Genomic DNA, 17,731 nt, shown 5'->3' with positions numbered 1-17,731 from the left:
CTTGAGGCAGGAGATTATAAATTGGCTAGTGAGCCTGGGAGAGTCACCTGTCTGCCCCCATATTTCCGCCAGCACTAAAGTTGCATTCACACGCTTTCGTGTGTTAGGATCTAAACTCAGCTCCTCTTGCTTGTGCAGGAAGTGCCTTACCCACTGGGCCAGCTCCCAGCCCGTGTCCCTGACTGGCCTACAACTTACTATGTTTACCAGGCTGGCTTTAAACTTTTGTGATTCTCCTGCCTCAGATTCCCATGTGCTGGGATAACAGGTATGTGTGTGTCAAAACTCCCAGCTCATGTATGAGTGTCTGTGTACCACCTATGTGCTTGGTACCCACGGGAAGCCAGGACAAGGTATCAGATGCCCTAAGACTGGAATCATAGATGGCTATGACTCATCATGTGGGCTCTGGGAATCAAACCCATGTCCTCATAGTGCCAGAGCTCTTAACTATTGAGTCATCTCTCTATCCCCTCATGACTTGTAATTAAAAAAGCTCATCTCTGAACAATTGATTTTTTAATGGAATGCCTTCACAAAGTAAGATGATTCTGTACTGCCACTAAGAAATGGTCCAAGGGCCAGGCATGATGGTGCATACCTTCAATCCCAGTACTTGAGGCAGAGGCAGGCAGATCTCTGTGAACTTGAGGCCAGATTACATGGCAAGTTCCAGAAGAAAAAGAGGAAGAGAGGAGGAAGAAAGGAGGGATCCAATTGGGTACAAATGCTAATATTTTTTCAGTTAAAGCAATAATTAAAAGATAGATTTAGGCCTTTTTATGATTTGTAGTGTCCCCGTTTGTTTGTGGGGTTTTTTTGTTGTTGTTGTTACTATGATAAAACACTGATCAAAAGCGATGGATGGGAGGAAAGAGTTTATTTCAACTTAACACTTCCATATCACAAACTTAATTGAGGACAGTCAAGGCTAAAATTCATTTGAGGTTCCCTCTTCATGTGTGACTCTAAGTTGTGTCAAACAGGAAAAAAAAAAAAAAAAGGCCTGGAAAGATGACTCAATGGTTAGCAGTTGCTGTTCTTCTCTATCGCCTGTCAGAAGGATCAAAACTGTCTGTAACTCCAGCTCCAAGGGATCTGAGATGCTCTTCTGCCTCCGAGGGAACACACACACACACACACACACACACACGCACACACACACCTAAGTTTTTCTTAATGGTCTTTACAAAAATCTTGTCACTTTCATGTAAAATCTTGAAACTTTCATGTAAATATTGAAACTTAGTTCTTAAAGCAACAGTATTAAGAGGTAGGAGCCGTGAGAGGTGATTAAGAATGTCTGCGTCCTCATGGATGGAACCCTGCCTCACAGAACCTTTTGTGCTGGGGGCTGGAGAGATGGCTCGTCAGTTAAGAGCACTGGCTCTTGCAGAGGACCCAAATTTAGTTCCCGGTGTCCACACTGGGAAGCTCAACAACCACTTGTAACCGACACCCTCTTCTGGACACTGGGGGCACCTACGCACACACGCGTGAAATATACACACTCAGAAATATACACACACAGAATTTTTTTTTGCAATCTGTAATGCTAATGCTTATTTTTATTCAGTTTAGAAGGCTCCAGTCCACGAGTGTTGAGCCCCACTGTTTCAGGCCTGTCTCGATGCACATCATAGAGGATCTTGGCACAGTGAGTCAGCTCACCTCACAGCTCGGAAGGAAAAGAGAGCAAAGGAGGGGACTGAAGTCCCACTTTGTCTTTACTGAGCATGTCCTCAAGAACCCAAAAACCAAGGGCTGGAGAGATGACTTAGCACTTAAGAGCACATACTGCTCTTCTGGGGGCCCTAGTTGGGTTCCCAGCATCCATGTCAGGCTGTTCACAACTGCCTGAAACTCCAGCGTGGGGGGAGCTAACTTCTCGGGCTTCTGTGACCACCTGCACTTGTTTGCACAAACCTATGCACAGAGACATACATATACACATGCTAATTAATAAAAATAACCCAGGCATGATGGTACTCATCTTTAACCCCAGCACTTGGGAGGCTGAGACAGGCAGGAAAACGAACAATTAGAGCTGACAAGATGACTCAGCAAGCAGGTAAAGGCACTTGCTGGGCAAGTGTGGTAACATGTTTGATCCCCAAAACACAGGTAAAGGAAAAAAAGAATGGGCTCAAGTTGTCCTCTGACCTCCAGAAGAACACATCCCCCACCATACTCACATATGAAGTGAAAACTGTTTCAGATGTTACTCCGTGTGGAGGTTTTAATAGGAATGGCCCCCATATACGTGTTCAAATGCTTGGCCACGGGGAGTGGCACTATTAGGAAGTGTGTCCTTGTTGGAAGATGTGTGGCATTGTGGGGGTGGGCTTTGAGGTCTCATATGCTCAAGCTACGCTCAGTGTGGACAGTCTCTTTTTTCCTGCCTGTGGATCCAGATGTCTGACTCAGTTCCTTCTCCAGAACCATGTCTGGCTACGTGCCACCATGATTCTTACCACGACAATGTACTAAAACTGTAAGAGGTTACAGGATATTTCATCACACTGTGAACCTCCAGAGTGTGTTGTTTACTGGAAAAAACCTGTTTCTAGCTGTGGTATGGCTCAGCCCCAGCACACACCTTCAATCCAAGAGCTTTCTGCTTGAACAGGATTAAATAAAGTGAGCCATAGGTCAAGAGGAGGAGCAAGCAACCAGTTGACAGGGAGTGTACATAGGAAAAAAAACAGAAGAAGAGGATGTCAAGAGGACAGAGGGGGAGCAAGAGATGCACAGGAAGTAGAAGGGAGGGACATTCAGTTTGAAGGTTTTTGAGAGTATGTGGAGAAGAGCTTGCTTTTCCTTCTGGGATATCGGCTGAGGAGAAAGGTCAGCTGGGTGCTTTCTCCTGTAGCTGGCTTCCAAGTCTTTACTGTAAAATTGATGAGATTTGTTTAAAATAACAGTAAGCCAGACCCAATTAAATGTTTTTTATAAGAGTTGCCATGACTATGGTGTCTCTTCACAGCAATAAAACCCAAACGAAGATAGTCTGGAATTACTTCAGAGTTTGAGGCATCCTGATAGCAAGATCTAATCACAAGATGGCTCAGCAGGCAAAAGTTCCTGCTGCCAACTTGATAACTTGAGTTCTGCCCCTGGAAAGGTGGGAAGAGAGAACCATTGCCACAGAGAACTAATGCCACAGTTAAAATCCCCATAGGCCTCGTACTTAACTGCCTTATGCATTCCACCCCAAAGCCTTCTCCATAGCAACCACTGTAACCTATCTGAGTACTAACTTGAATAACCATCTTCTTAAAACTACATGTGTGTGTAAATTGAGTGCAGGGCCTGCAGAGGCCAGAGAGAGATCCAAATGTCCTGGAGCTTGACTTACAGTTGTAAGATGTGCTGGGAACAGAACCTGGGTTCTCTGGAAGGACAGCAAGCACTCTTAACCACTGAACATCCTCGACCCCTTTATTTAGACAGGGTCTTACTTAGTAAGACCCTGGAACTCACTGCGTAGAACAGGCTGGCCTTGAACTCTCAGAGATTCATCTGCCTCTCAAACACTGGGATGTAAGGCTTGTGCTACCCCTCTGAAACAGAGTGTCTTGTAACCCAAGCTGGTCTCAAATTTACTACATAGAAGAGGATGATCATGAGCTCTTGATCCACCTGCTTCCACCTCCCAAGTACTGAGATTAAAGGCCTGTGCCAACATGCCTAACTTAAGAACCCATCTTCTGGCCCATCTCAACAAACTGTGCTGTTACACACACACACACACACACACACACACACACACACGTACGTTTTATTTATAAGGTTTTTCTTCAGCCCTTTTATGCTTCCAGATAAAATCTGACAGCCCACGGCATTCCCATATTCTCTAAACAGGGTTTCCCCTCCAGTAATTACTTTCTGTACCTGACCTAGGCTAGTAAAAGATTTTCTCAGAACCCTGCATGTTCCATGCTCGAGTCACAGAAATCCTATACAACTGAGCACTTTCATTCCTAAGAACTGCACTGGGGAAGCCAAAGGCATTCCCACAAAATTCACACTTACAAGGCCCAACCCCACTGTGCCTGATCACATGTCCTCGCAGGCTTGAATTAGAGATGAAGGCCTTCCCACATTGCTTGAATTCCTAGGGTTTTTCTCCGGTGTGCGTTCTTTCATGTTTTTGGAATGAGGTTGAACGAATGAAAACTTTCCCACAGTATTTACACAAAAACGGCCTCTCTCCCCTGTGAGTGCTTTCGTGTTTACCAAGTGCACTGGGCGAGTTAAAGATTTTTCCACACTCCTTACATTTATGGGGTCCACTGCCCGTGTGCCTTATCATGTGTCCCTTAAGGCCTGAGAGAGAGCTGAAGGCTTTCCCACACTCTTTACAGTTGTAGGGCTTCTCACCAGTGTGAGTCCTCTGATGTATTCGAACGGAGCCCCAACAGCTGAAAGCTTTTCCACACCATTCACACTGATAAGGCTTCTCTCCTGTGTGAACTCTTTCGTGGATTCTAAGCGAGCTGGGATAGGGCGAACCTTTTCCACACTCCTTACATTTATGGGGTCCACCGCCCGTGTGCCTTATCATGTGTCCTTTAAGGCCTGAGAGAGAGCTGAAGGCTTTCCCACACTCTTTACAGTTGTAGGGCTTCTCACCAGTGTGAGTCCTTTGGTGTATTCGAACAGAGCCCCAACAGCTGAAGGCTTTTCCACACCATTCACACTGATAAGGCTTCTCTCCTGTGTGAACTCTTTTGTGGATTCTAAGCGCACTGAGATAGGGCAAACCTTTTCCACACTCCTTACATTTGTGGGGTCCACCTTCAGTATGAGGTATCACAAATTCACCACGGCTGGTAAAAGAAAGGAAGGCTTCCTCACGCTCCTGACACGCACAGGGCTTGTCTTCACTGCAAGGCCCATCCTTGACTTGGAAAGGATAACTACAGAAGGTTGCCTCACACTGCTTACACTTGTGATCACATGCCTCCTGTGTAGTCTGAGCACTGATGGGCTCCCTGGACGAGGAAGGCCTGAAGGCTCTCCTACACATACCGCATTCACAGAGCTTTACTCCAGTAGGGCTTGTCTTTTTCAGATCATGGTCGAGGATTTGGCTGAAGGTTTCTCCACAATGGCTATCTTGTTTGCTCTCACTTGTTTGTCTCTCTACAATAAGATTGCTGTTTAAAAAAAAAAAAATCAGAACACATTATAAATGCTTTACTCACAATTTCATATTTACTGATGAATATGCTTCAAATCTGTATTTCTCCGTGGGGGCTGGAGAGATATTTTAGCAGTTAAGAGTGTATCCTGGGGCTAGAAAGATGGTTCAGCAGTTAAGAGCACTGGCTGCTTTTCCAAAGGACCTAGGTTCAAATTCCAGCACCCACACGACAGTTCACAACTGTCTGTAACTCTAGCTCCAGGGGATTTGATATCCTCAGACATACACAGAGGCAGAACATCAATGTAAATAATTTTTTTAAAATCCTTAAAAAATGTGTACTGTTAACTTTTTAATGATTTTATTTTATTTTATTTTATGTGTATAGTGTTGGTATAATGTTCTTTTGAAATGTATACACCTTACCCTTGTTCATTCAAATGCTGATTTCTCCCCCCCCCCCCCATTCTCTGGTTGCAATCCGGATATTGCACTGTGAAACTCATTCTAAGCATCCTGTCTCAACTTGGTGTAAACTTCCAAATAGCAACTAGACACAATGTTGAGCTGGGAGTAGCCAAAGGACAGGAAAGAGGGGAGGAGCTAGAGGGCAGGAAATGAGTGGGAGGAGAAGGGGTGGGAGGAGAAGGGGCGAGAGGAGAGCTTAGATGAGGAGCTGGAGGGGAGATCTTGGAGGATGTGGAGCATGAACCAGACCTAAGATTTCACAAAAAGCAAGTGTAATGTGGGAAATCTAAATGCTAGGAATAGGAAACTATGTGGGCTTGGAGGTTTAGGATGGAGTAACTATTGCCCAGCATTGTGTTCTAGGTTAACTAAATCAACCCAGTCTCTGTGTGGTGATTTGGGTATACAGCTGTTTAGGACTAACAACAGCATTACCAGAAGATAAATCAGTAAGTAAATATTAATGTCCACTTACAACAGTATAGGCGTTTTGCCTGCATGTAGGTCTGTTAACTACTTGTATGCCAGAAGAGGGCATTGAACCCCTGGAACTGGAGTTACAGGTGGCCGTGAGCAACCATGTGGGTGCTGGGAATTGAAGCTGGGTTCTCTGCAAAAATAACAAGTGCTCTTAACTGCTCTATCTCTCCTTCCCAAAGAATGTGTACCGTCCTTACAAAGCAACCAAGCTCAGTTCCCAGCACCCATGTCACGAGGTTCACAACCACCTTTCCCTCCCCCTTCAGGGGACCCCGATGCCTCTGGCCTTGTAGGCAAATGTGCATGTACACATGCATCTACACACATACACGTAAATAAGATGTGAAAATAAATAAATAAACCTGCAGGTGGCTGGGTGGGTTTATCTTTTAAAACTTAATGACAGATTCTGAGTCTGTGTGTCTGTGTACACATGGGTACCTTTGGAAGCCGGCGGTCAATCTCACGCATCTTGCTCAGTCACTTTGCTACCTTAATTTCTGAGATAATGGCTTGTACTTCCACAAGGAACCAACCAATGTGACTGGGCTGGATGGCCAGGAAGCCCCAGGGATCTACCTTCCTCTTCCCCCCACTCCCAAGCAGGGATTGCAAGCAAATGTCCCCACAGCCACCTGGCCTTTTACCTAGATTCTAGTGAGCAAACTCACACATGCATCCTCACACATGCATACAAAGCATTTTTCCACCTGAGCTTCCGAGCCACCTCCTAAACTTCTTTTGTGGTACTTTTCTTTCTGTTTTCAGTGAATTACCTTAAGATTCTTCCCTGATTTCTGTACCAGTCTTCAATATTCTGATCCCAACTTTTCCCTAGAACAGAGGGGAGAAAATTGAGTTATTAGAGAATGTATTAAACTCTAGGTTCCTGAACTGCGGCAGTGATGCTATGGTTATTTATCGGAGTATTTCTTGTTCACATTTCAGCAGTGATGGGCAAAGCATGTTGTCTAACTGAGAAAGTAAGGGGACGCTGTCGTCCTTACCCAAGGAGGCCAAGCTCATGAAGATCTCCGAGATGACGTCTCGGTAAAGGTTCTTCTGGGAAGGATCCAGCAGAGCCCACTCGTCCTGGGTGAAGTTCACCGTCACATCCTCGAAGGTCACGAGGTCCTAGAACATCCCCAGATGTGTCAGCAAGAGAAAGACACACACACACGCAGCACAGAGATTGGGATTCAAGCCAGAAGACATTCCCATGAAGGGCTGCAGAGGTGGCTCCGCACTTAGGGCCACTGAACTGCTCTTCAGAGCATCTGAGTTCAGTTCCTAGCACCCAACTGGGCTGCTCACAACCACCAGCTCCAAGACATTTAAGAGCCTCTTCTGGCCTCCTTGCAGGGAGGGGGTCAGGGTAGCACAGAGTCTAACATAGACACATACACATAAATAAAAACAAAGAAGACATTCACATACAATCCTGTGGTCTCCACACTTTTAGTTTGTGGTGAATGAATATGCTTACCAGAATTCTAATGTTAGTCTACATTCGCTTTCTCATAAATTACTGGCACCAAAAATACAGGGAACTGATCTGTACAGTTTTGTTTTTTTTTTTTTAATTTTTATGTGCATTGGTGTTCTGTCTGTGTGACATCCCCCAGGAACTGGAGTTACAGGGTGCTGGGGATTGAACTCTGGTCCTCTGGAAGAGCAGCTCTTAACCGCTGAGCCATCTCTCCAGCGGTTAGCTGCTGGCTCATTTCATTTACATTGGTGTGCACATTCATGCCCATGTGAGGCCGAGAGGGGCTGTGCTCACCAGTCTCTGCATTATCACCAAGACAGGGCGTCTCGGGAACCTGAAGCTTGACAGTTTCCAGCTCGGCTGGCTCCTCCCCAGCAGTGGGATCCAGGCATACAGCCGTACCGGGCTTGGCATGATGGGCATCAGGTCTTCGTGGCTCCACAGCAGGCCCTCTCACCCACAGAGCATCTCCCCAGAGGGTTTGTTGCCCAGATCCAGCCTTGGATCTTCCTGTCCGTCCCTTTAAACGCTGGGATGACAGCTGGGGCCACCGAGTCCAGATTGTTGACAGAATTATCACGGGTCCAATTTTTTTCACTCTGCCCCACTTTAAAATTGTGCAGGATGGGCAGGGGAGATGACTGAGGAGTTAAGAGCACCCGCTGCGCTGGCAGGGGCGCAGGGTTCAGCTCCCAGCACCCTCGTGGTGGCTCCCAAGCCCCTGGAACTGCAGTTCCAGACATTCCAGTGCCCTCTTCTGGCCTCTGAGGGCGAAACATGAAGCACAGGCACACACACACATAAAACAAACTTTTAAACATAAAATTGGACACGGAAACCAGCAGGAGACAGAGCACAGGAGACACAGGAGGCACATGAGCACTTAGACCCTATGAAAATCTTCACAGTCCTGACTTGGAGCAGCCTCCGCCATCCACTCCCGGGAGACACATGTTGAGACAAGGCAGCACAAAGGCTCCCTCTAGCCGAGCCAAACATTGTATCGGGCTTGGCTCATACTGAGGAACAGGTTAACAGCTATGTTTCTTCCCATTTTTAAAGCTGCACTAATTTATTTATTAGGAATACACGTGCCACAGCAGCTGTGGAGATCGGAGGCCCACTGGGCCCCCATTCTAGCTTTCAGCAGCTGCCATGCTAGGATGCAGGGAGGGGGAATGCAAGGCAAGAGCACACAGTTAAACTTGCTATTTACATATTCGCTTATTTATCCACTCATTTTTATGTGCATAGGTGTTTTGTCTGCACGTGTGTCTGAAGGATCCCCAGGCTGGGATTTGCAGACAGTTCAGTCATGTGAATGCTGGAAATCAAACCTGGGCTCTCTTAATCTCTGAGCCATCTCTCCAGCCCTTTGTTTCCCTTTTTAATGAAACACACACCTTTTTTAATTTTAGGAAAAGACCGTACTGTCTCTCAACCTTTGTTGATTAAATACTTGCTTTTATTGAAAAACTGTGACCCAAATAAATAAATCTCTTAAAGGTGACACCACACAGGGAAAGTTAGTACTCATAAGGAGTTGAACCTCAAGGGCAAAGGACTGAGAAATTGTTTACAAAAAAAGAACCTTAATCTCAACATCTGTGCCCAGGAAAGACACTGGAAGGGCAAGCTCATGCATCTTAGAGAACGGAGTTCCACAGAGCTTCATACAGGTGGCCAGGAAGGCAAAACTTTGTAAGGGCCACTCAGGCAAGCCTGGTGTCCTACACCTGTAATCCCAATGACAGGGAAGTTGAGACAGGATTACTTTGAGACCATCCTGAATTCCACAGTGAAACCGCGAACAACACATACTTGCCGATAATAAACAATAAACAAAAGACCAGAGATGCAGTTCAAAGGTCTGGGTTCTAGCTCAGGACTGCAAAAATCAGTCACCCAACCAAACCAACCTTTGCCCTAAAGAAAAGGTGTAATTAAAACAACGTGTTTGGAATGCAGAAGGGTCACCAGCTGCAAAAGCACAGGTCAGTAATCGAATACTTGGCATTTGGGAGGTGAAGAGTGCTGACCCTCACAAACGAAGCCCCGGGTTCCGTCCCTAGTACTTAACCCAAGGCCAGATGGGACTAGAAACCCTGTTGAGAAAGTGAGAAAAGAAAGGGGGTGGGGGAAGAAGGATGAGAGAAAAAACGAGGAAGAAGAAGGAAAAAAAAAAAGTGACCTGGAGAGGGGCAGCTGCTACCGGAGAAGTGGAAAGGGGGGACCGGAACCGAAGGTCTTCACGGGCAGCTGGGTTTGAAAAGCCAGGCTGGAACAGGGTTGCTAATTTGAGACCGCCGGGAAATCTGAACAACCCTGGGGAAACTGGCCCCACTTAGGGAGCGGGGACCGTCAGGCAGTAGTTCCTGCAACCCCGCACAGCCAGCATCTCGCTGCCGCCCCGCCCACCCCAGGATGTGCCCCGCAGAGCCGAAGCCTGCGGGCCCGAGCCAAACCGAAGGGGCGCCGAGGGGATGGCACCCTCGGGCACAGACTCCCGAGCGTCTCGCAGCAGCCCGTTCCATCCCCGCCTGCACTCACCATCTCCACCTCTCGGAGGTCCTAGGGACGCCGCCTCCCCGTTCCCTGCAGGGCACAGCAGGGCACGCACAGACGCTGAGAGCAGAGGTGGCAACTACCGGGACAGACAGGACCACCAGAGCCGGTGGCTTTGCGTGGCGGCGCCCCGCCCCTGCCAGCGGCCGGACTCATTGGACAGTACTGCAGTCCCGCCCTTTCGCCCTGAGCTACCTAGGGGAAAAGACTGGGGTGGGGTTAAGGCTGGTAAACTGGGCAAACTGCCTCTGGAGCAACAGGCCCAGTCACAGGGGGTTGCTTGAGACCATCACAAAACACAGATTTTTAACTTCTTTTCTTTTTTTTTTTTGAGACACGGTTTCTCTGTGTACCCCTGAGAGACCAAAGAATTAAAAATTAGTTTTTTGTGTTTTTTTTTTGGGGGGGGGTTATTGGATTAAAGTTTAAAGCACAAGCCTGAACAAAGGCCAAGAAATCTAAACCTGTCTGGCCAGCTGTGGGAAGGAACCAGCCTTGCTACATTCCTTTCCACCCACTAGAGATACTGTTGCCAGGAAACCGCCAGTCAGCATGCCAACTTCCCTGTCTCAAGTTTCTCAGCTCGCCAGACGCTGGAGGCTTTTAGGTCAATAACCCTTCAGAAAACACCTATTCTTCATTACTAAGAGCCGGTGAAAATGTCTAATGGGAATTGGAGATGTGTTATGTCTAGATCATGAGACCCCCAGGAGAGTAGAACCCAGTGCTCAGGTTAGGTGGATGATTTAAAGGTCCCAGTCCCTCCCAGTGAGAGACCAAAAGATTAAAAATTAGCAGCTATTATTTAAGGCCTGAACTAGGTGGGTAGAGAAGTCCAGCAATGCCCTGAGGGGAAGAACCCCCTTACTGCATAGAGATACAGTTGCTAGGAAACTGAACCATCCCCCTAGGGAGGGACACCAGGTCATTAAAGGTCTGGCAACATTCCTATAGCCAATCAATTCAAAATGTAGCATTTTGACCAATAGATGCTTTTCAAGCAGGAATCACTCCTGCCTTGGGCATGCTGGGAGGGACCAGAATCTTTAAATCACCCCACTAACCTGGGCACAGGGTGCTCAGCTCTCACCGCTTCGTTGGTGGGGGGGTGTGGGCCCAAGCTGCAGCTTGTAATTTACAATAAGAAGAACCTCCTCGTGTATTTACAGCAGAGTCTGTTTATTCCTGGTCATTTGGGGTTCGTGAACTGGGCAGAACACCAGCACACCCAAACAGGGGGATTCCAGCCTGGCAAGAGTCTATTGGTTGAAACACAAAAGGGGCTGTTGTATTTTGAACTGATTGGCTATAGGAAGGCCCCCAAACCATTAATGGTCTGGCTTCCCCTGTTTGGCTGTCCTAGGGGAGGGGGACAATCTGGGCCGTTTCCTAGCAACTGTATCTCTAGTGGGCAGGAAATAATGAAGTAAGGCTGGCTCCTCCCTGCAGGTGGCTGGACATGTCTCCACCTGGCTGGCCTTTGCTCAGGCTTGTGCTTTAAACTTTAATTAAAAACTAATTTTTAGTTCTTTGATCTCTCAGATGTAGCTCGATTAGCAGAGTCCTTCCTTGCCTAGGATAAAAAAAACTCCGAGTTTGAGCCCCAGCAGTGTTATTAAATAAATTAAAAGGCCCAGTGTGGTGGCACACACACACTTTAATCCCAGCATACCAGAGGCAAAGGGCAGCAGCTCTCTGAGGCTGAGGCTAGACTGGACTAGATATCAAATCCCAGGCTAGCCAGGGCTACACAGACTATGTCTCATATAAATAAAATAATTTTACACTATTGCTGGAGAGGAGAAGCAGCACCGGATGGCATGGGTATGACTTTTTTTAAAAGTGTATATGGTGTCCTGCCTGCACGTATGTCTGTGCACTGTATGCATGCCAGGTGGAGGCCAGAAGAGGGCATCGGATCCTCCAGGACTAGAGGTACCGGCGGTTGTGAACAGCTATGTGGGGCCTGAAGGGCCTTCAGCATTCTTTCACGCTGAGCATCTCTCCCACCCCAGAGGCCAGCTTTCAGGAGTCAATGCTCTTCTTCCGCCATCAGTCTTGCATTGCTGGCTCTGGTAGCCCAGTGACCCATCCCACCGGGCCTGATGGCTAAAGTCTGAGAAATAGGAAATTCCACGCTCTGCTCGCATCAGCCTCACTTTTCCCAGGAGCAGCCGGACCTCAGATGCCTCCTCACCTAGCACCTCAGAGCCCGGCTTCTTTATCCCAGAAGTACCGCTGAGACCCACACCTGTGAAGGCAACTGAAGACTTGGATTTCCCATCTCCCATCTGACTGTCTCGTCTTTCCAAAACTCATTTCAAATGGGCAAACAGAACCTGGGTGGGAAACATCAAACTGGATTTTTAAAATTCTAGAATGTTAGCCCCAAGGGGCCAAGAATGTTTAGTTTGTTTGCTATGTTGTTTCTTACGGGAGCCATGGCTCATTACATACACACGCTCATCATGGGGCCCCTCACAGCCAGCCATTCCCACCTCTCCCATGTGGCAGAGGTGTGCTTCACTGTTCCTCCAACAGTTGCAGAAAAGGCCCGTTAGCCTGTCCAGAGGCGGGAAGGGAAGAGCGAGGCCTCGGGGGGCAGGGCTCTGGGTGTAAGGCTGCCTCCTGGACTGTCGGAAGACTCAAAGGCAGAGTGGCATGGGGACAAGGGCACACCAGACCCTATACACCACAGCTCCTCCTGCCCACCATGAGGAACCTCCAATCTGGGGACGGGTGGGGCTGTCTGCCCTGTCCCATCGCTGGAAGGAACTAGGGCAAGCTGCTCAAAGGCAAGCACAGACAGTGGGAAGGTGTGGGCCAGGCCACCCCATCTCTACGGCCCCCTTCCCAGGTGGGACTTCTGATTCCCCTAAGCCGACATTCCTTTAAAAAAGGTTAATTCTGTGTGTGTGTGTGTGTGTGTGTGTGTATCAGTACCTGGGTAGGCACGAATGAATGCCATTGTCCGAGGAGGTCAGAAGAGGGCACTGAGTTACAGGCAATAGATGGGAACCAAACTGTCTTCTGCAAGAGCAGTACCGTCTGTGCTGGTTAGTTTTGTCATCTTGACTAGAGTCACCTAGAAAGAGGTGACTTAGTTACTTAATCACATGGCCTGTATGTCCACGGCCCATTTTCTTACATACTGATACAGGAGGCCCAGCCCCGCTGTGAGTGGAGCCATCCCCTGGCAGGTAGGCCTGGGCTAAAAGAGCTGCATGTGAGCTGGAAGCCAGCCAGTGATGGTCTCCGTTTCACTCCCTTCCTCCGGGCTCCCACCCTGAGCTCCTGTCAGACAAACCCTGTCCTCCCCCACCTTGCTTTTGGTAGGTGTTTTATCCCATCGATAAAAGACAAACCAGGACCTGGATCGATGGCTCGGAGCTTAAGAGCGCTTGCTGTTCATGAAGAGGGCCCAGGTTCCGTTCCCAGCACCCACATGGTGGCTCTAGCTCAAGGATGCAATGCTGGCTTATACATGCAAGCGGAACACTGATAAAATCCAAGAAAAACCTTTTTTTTTTTTTTTTTAGCAAACTAGGACACACTCTCAACCAATCTCTCTAGCCCCGACTACTTTAATCCTGTCTCCGGTGTCTGTACCACAGCCTCTGGGCCAACGTACTTCAGGAGGTCCATATTTTGTGTCCAGTTAGCGTCGGAGGAGCCTCTGGGCTCCAGAGGACAACACCAAAGCGTGCCATGCTACGGGAGTTCACGTCAAGCCCAAGACTTCCCATCTCTGACTCACCTTCAACAAGGATGTCTGACTTTTCGCAACGAGAACATTGTTTTCTCTTTATTTTTAGGGTGTGAGTTATAAACCTGAGTACAGTGCTTGCAGAAGCAGAGCCTCTGGAGCGGGAGGACCAGGGAGCTGTAAGGAGGGTCAGAGGAATTTAGGCTGGGAGGACAGGTGTGGGGTGTAAGAGCAGCCCCCACAGGCTCGTATACCTGCATGCCTGATTAGCGCTTTGCTCGGAGCAGTCTCCTTGAAGTTTTGCAGGTTTGTCTCTGGGCTTTTACTCAGAATTCCTTGACTAAGAATCCAAGAACCAGGAATCATCAACCCTGACCTCAACTACACCCCATACCAAAAAATGAAGGGACCTTTATAGAGCCAATTCTTTTCCTCCTTAAAAAAAAAAAAAAATGTTTTTATTAATGTGTGTGTGCCCAGAGCACAGTAGAGAGTGCCAGAACCCCTGGAACTGGACTTAGAGGCAGTTGTGAGCCAACAACATGGGGACTGGGACAGAACTGGGCCCTTTTCAGCAGCAGCTGGTGCAAGAAACTGCCGAGCCATCTGGCCTGCCACAAACTCAGGGCTGGGTTAAGTGCTTCCAGCTTCCAGGCACGGATTTTTACCTGTCACACTAGTTCTAATGAATTTCCCTGTAACTACTCCATCCAGCTCCTCTCGGAGGAGCCATCCCTAACAGAAGACTTCACCATTGACCTTGAAGCTGAAACAAAATTCCAAATTACTATTCATGGCAGTCTCACTCTGCTGGCCTGGTACTCAGGAAATACACCTCTGTCTCCCAAGTGCTGGGATTAAAGGCGTGTCCCACCACTGCCCGGCATCCAAATGACTAACTTTGAAATGAATGGGACAAAAAAATTAGTCCTTAGGGGCTGGGTAGTTGGTAGAGTGCTAGCTTTGCATTCGGGAAGCCCTGGGTCCCTCCAGCACCTCAGAAGTGGATGCGGTAGCGCTTGCCTGTAATTTCAGCCCTCAGGAAATGGAGACAACAAGGAAAGGTCAGGGTCGTCTGCCCCACAGTTTGAGGTTAGCCTGAACTAAAAGTAAGAAGGAAACAGGCCTCTGAAAAGATGGTCCAGGGGTTAAGAGCATGTACTCTGCTGTCCTTGCAGAGGATCTGAATTCAACTCAGGCAGCTTACAGACACCTGCACCTCCAGCTCCAGGGATCCAACACTCCGCACACACAGACGGAGTAAATCTTCCAAAGAAAATAAATCGTCTTCCGATAAGGGAGCAGCATCTCTCCCTCCCTCGAGACGTTTTATTGAAAATGTTATTCCGCTACAGCACCGCTACTCAGAATCCGCAAGCCCTGGGGGAGGGACACCCCCCCAGACCCACCCCCCCCGCTAATTATGCCTAAAGAGCTTCAGCCCCATCCACGTCCACAGGTGGAAGAAGACGTACACGGGAACAGTGACCGGCAAGAGCAGGCTGTAGAAGCACAGGCTGCTGGCGCTGGTGCAGCCCTGGGGGAAGCCCTCCTCCACGGAGGCGGAGTAGAACAGGCCCGCCAGCGAGACCAGCGGGATGAGGACGGTCAGGGTGGGCAGCGACGGCAGCATCTTCCTCCCTTCTTCAAAGTTTATCGAGGGAACTCGGCTGTCTTAAAAAGTTATGCTCTTGTACCGGTCCGCTCCCGTCTTATCTTCCCTTTGTCCCAACTCCTCATTCATCTAGGCATGCTCCCGAGGACAGAAGAAACTCCACTGGCCACCGGCCGGAGGCGCGGGCTCCTCAGCGCCTTCTGATCCGCCGTCCCACGCGGCAACTGCAGACAACACGCGTCCCTCGCAGCACAGGGAATGGATTCTTAACTGTAGGAGAAAAGTGAGACTCAGTGACGTGATGCGGGGAAGGAGAAGGAGAGGGGGCCTGAGAAGCAGCCTGGAACCCTAGTACCGAGCAGGTTAGACAGGAGGATTGCTGGGTCCAGCTGCTGGGAACTGCAGGCGGCCTTGAACGCTGGGATCCTCCTGCATCAGCCTTCCCAAGCCATCAGCCCGACTAGAAAACAAATCTTTTAAAGAGTGTCTTCTTAGGGTGGGTGGTGGCGTCCGCCTTTAATCCCAGCGCTTGGGAGGCAGAGACAGGTGGATCTCTGAGTTCGAGCCCAGCCTGGTCTACAGAGTGAGTCCCAGGACAGCCAATGCCACACAGAGAAACCGAAAGGGTGGGAGATGGAGGGAGGGAGGAATGTGCCTTCCAAAACTGCCAGAGGTGAGACTCACGCCCCTAACATCGGTACTGAGAATGCAGAGGCAGGTGAATGGCAGCCAGTCCGTGCTTCAGACAGCACAAGTGTCATCCTTCACGTCTGAGGAGGCGGAATGAGACCTACAAATCTAGATTCACCTCAGACGGAGACACAGGATCCGGAGCCTCGTCACAAGCCGCCCGCGTCACTGCACAGACCGAAGACTGCGCCAGACCTGGGCCCAGTCGCCACGGGGACGCCAAGGGGCACCGGGGTCCCGCTGCCGCCTCTGGCGGGCCGAGGGGGGCGACGGCCGGGCCGGACACAGCCGAGCGGAGCCGAGCCGAGCCGAACAGAGGCCGGAAAGCCGAACCCGGCCGAGCCGAGCGGAACCGGCGGCCCCCGCGGCGCAGAGGCCGAGCTGGAGGAAGGAGGCCGAAGTCCGGCCCCGGCCGGTTCCAGCAGCTCCTCTGGCCGGCCGTCGGGACCTGGAGACCCCGAACTCACCACTCTCGGGCCAGCAGAGGCCCGGTCCCGGCGGCGCCTGTCCGTGACGGTCACCGCTCCGCGGAGGCGGGGCGCCCAGCGGCCCCGTCCCAATCCCTGCAGGGGGCGGAGCGAGACGCCCAGCTCCGGCGAGGAGGCGCCCCCGCGCGTGCTCATTGGACAGCGCCGCGCTCAGGCTCCGCCCCCGGGGCCTTGAGTGGCGGGTGCAGCGCGGCCCCCTCCTCGGGCCCCCTGCTTCCTCTCTGGCCGGGCGTCCTGAACCCCTAGTCCTGCTGGAGGTAGGATAGGGGCATAGTCGCTGCAGGGTTATTCACAGCTGCGCCTTTCTGCACTCCGAAGCCTTCCCCGCTTCTAAGGATGAACTGGAGCCCGGACAGCACTTGAGAATGGGTGAATGTCAAAATAAGAGTTTGTGCTGGTGAGATGGCTCAGCCAGTAGGAGCGTTTGCCGCCACGCCCGACTACCTGAGTTCGAGCCTGGGGACCCACATGGTGGAGACCCTGTTTTCTTCCCACATCGCCCTCTGACCTCCACACAAGGACTGTGGCACTCCCCTCCACCTTCCAGCAAAGATTAGGAAGCTTTTCTTCCTAGAGGTGAGCTGTGGTGTGAAGGCCGTGCAGTTTTTATTGGAACCACAAGGTGGCAGGAGAGAGCCGAGCACAAAGCTATCTTACGGCCTCAACACAATTTTCTTTCTGTCACCACTGATAACACAGAAGCACTCTCTGCCAGGGACCCCACAGCCACTGCACCTGCCTAGGGTCCAGAGAGGGCAGCAACAACCAAAGATACAACACCTGTCCGACAAGGACAAGACCACATACCAACACCAGGAAACATGTGCATGCTGAGTCCAGACGCCTATACCCCTAACACGAAACACAGAACAGCCAAAGCACTTATCTTTCCTTTAAAGGAACCCAGAAACTCTTCTTCACTAGGCCCTGAGAAACAGCTGAGGCACAAGACAAGGACTTCAAAATACCAGCTGTGAATACGGTAAAGGACCTCAAAGAGGATATAAATAAACCTCTCAATGAAGTTTGTGAAAACACAAACACAGTTGAATGGAAACAGCTTATAAGACCTGAAAGTAGA

General features: G+C 49.6%; 2 protein-coding genes and 1 long non-coding RNA gene across 5 annotated transcripts; 1 reads left to right on the top strand and 2 right to left on the bottom strand.

The window, feature by feature from the left end:
- Positions 1–865: 865 nt before the first annotated feature.
- LOC110552465 (zinc finger protein 791-like) lies at positions 866–10,338 on the bottom strand. Its single transcript, XM_021643800.2, has 4 exons — positions 10,137–10,338; positions 7,105–7,231; positions 6,874–6,931; positions 866–5,162 (listed from the first exon to the last, which is right to left on the bottom strand). The coding sequence occupies exons 1-4, from the start codon at positions 10,137–10,139 to the stop codon at positions 4,118–4,120; spliced, it is 1,233 nt and encodes a 410-aa protein (XP_021499475.2). The 5' UTR covers positions 10,140–10,338; the 3' UTR covers positions 866–4,117.
- LOC132648724 (uncharacterized) lies at positions 9,536–12,560 on the top strand. Its single transcript, XR_009587106.1, has 2 exons — positions 9,536–9,580; positions 12,046–12,560. It is a non-coding gene; the product is annotated as an uncharacterized LOC132648724 (long non-coding RNA).
- Positions 12,561–15,145: 2,585 nt separating this feature from the next.
- Pigy (phosphatidylinositol glycan anchor biosynthesis class Y) lies at positions 15,146–16,800 on the bottom strand. 3 transcript variants are annotated; one of them, XM_021643825.2, is made up of 2 exons: positions 16,281–16,800; positions 15,146–15,742 (listed from the first exon to the last, which is right to left on the bottom strand). In XM_021643825.2, exon 1 carries the CDS (start codon positions 16,783–16,785, stop codon positions 16,312–16,314), a length of 474 nt encoding a protein of 157 aa, XP_021499500.2. In that variant the 5' UTR covers positions 16,786–16,800; the 3' UTR covers positions 15,146–15,742; positions 16,281–16,311. The 3 variants fall into 3 exon arrangements, with proteins under 3 accessions (XP_021499500.2, XP_060226945.1, XP_021499501.1); XM_060370962.1 differs by having other exon boundaries at positions 16,630–16,800; XM_021643826.2 differs by having other exon boundaries at positions 16,630–16,787.
- Between the last annotated feature and the right edge of the window lie 931 nt (positions 16,801–17,731).

Source organism: Meriones unguiculatus, chromosome 1 (genome assembly GCF_030254825.1).
Source record: "Meriones unguiculatus strain TT.TT164.6M chromosome 1, Bangor_MerUng_6.1, whole genome shotgun sequence".
NCBI classification, from domain to species: domain Eukaryota; kingdom Metazoa; phylum Chordata; class Mammalia; order Rodentia; family Muridae; genus Meriones; species Meriones unguiculatus.
The sequence above is the reverse complement of the archived record's forward strand: the minus strand, read 5'-3'. Positions and strand labels throughout refer to the sequence as shown.

What these genes read in the sequence shown, in the direction of transcription:
- LOC110552465 (XM_021643800.2), bottom strand. An exon ending in CATGAGCTTGGCCTCCTTGG is followed by an intron (nt 6,932 to 7,104) that starts GTAAGGACGACA and finishes CCTCTGTTCTAG; the next exon opens with GGAAAAGTTGGGATCAGAAT. An exon ending in AATCAGGGAAGAATCTTAAG is followed by an intron (nt 5,163 to 6,873) that starts GTAATTCACTGA and finishes TTTTTTAAACAG; the next exon opens with CAATCTTATTGTAGAGAGAC.
- Pigy (XM_021643825.2), bottom strand. Translation starts at nt 16,785, where the DNA reads ATGAGCACGCGCGGGGGCGCCTCCTCGCCGGAGCTGGGCGTCTCGCTC.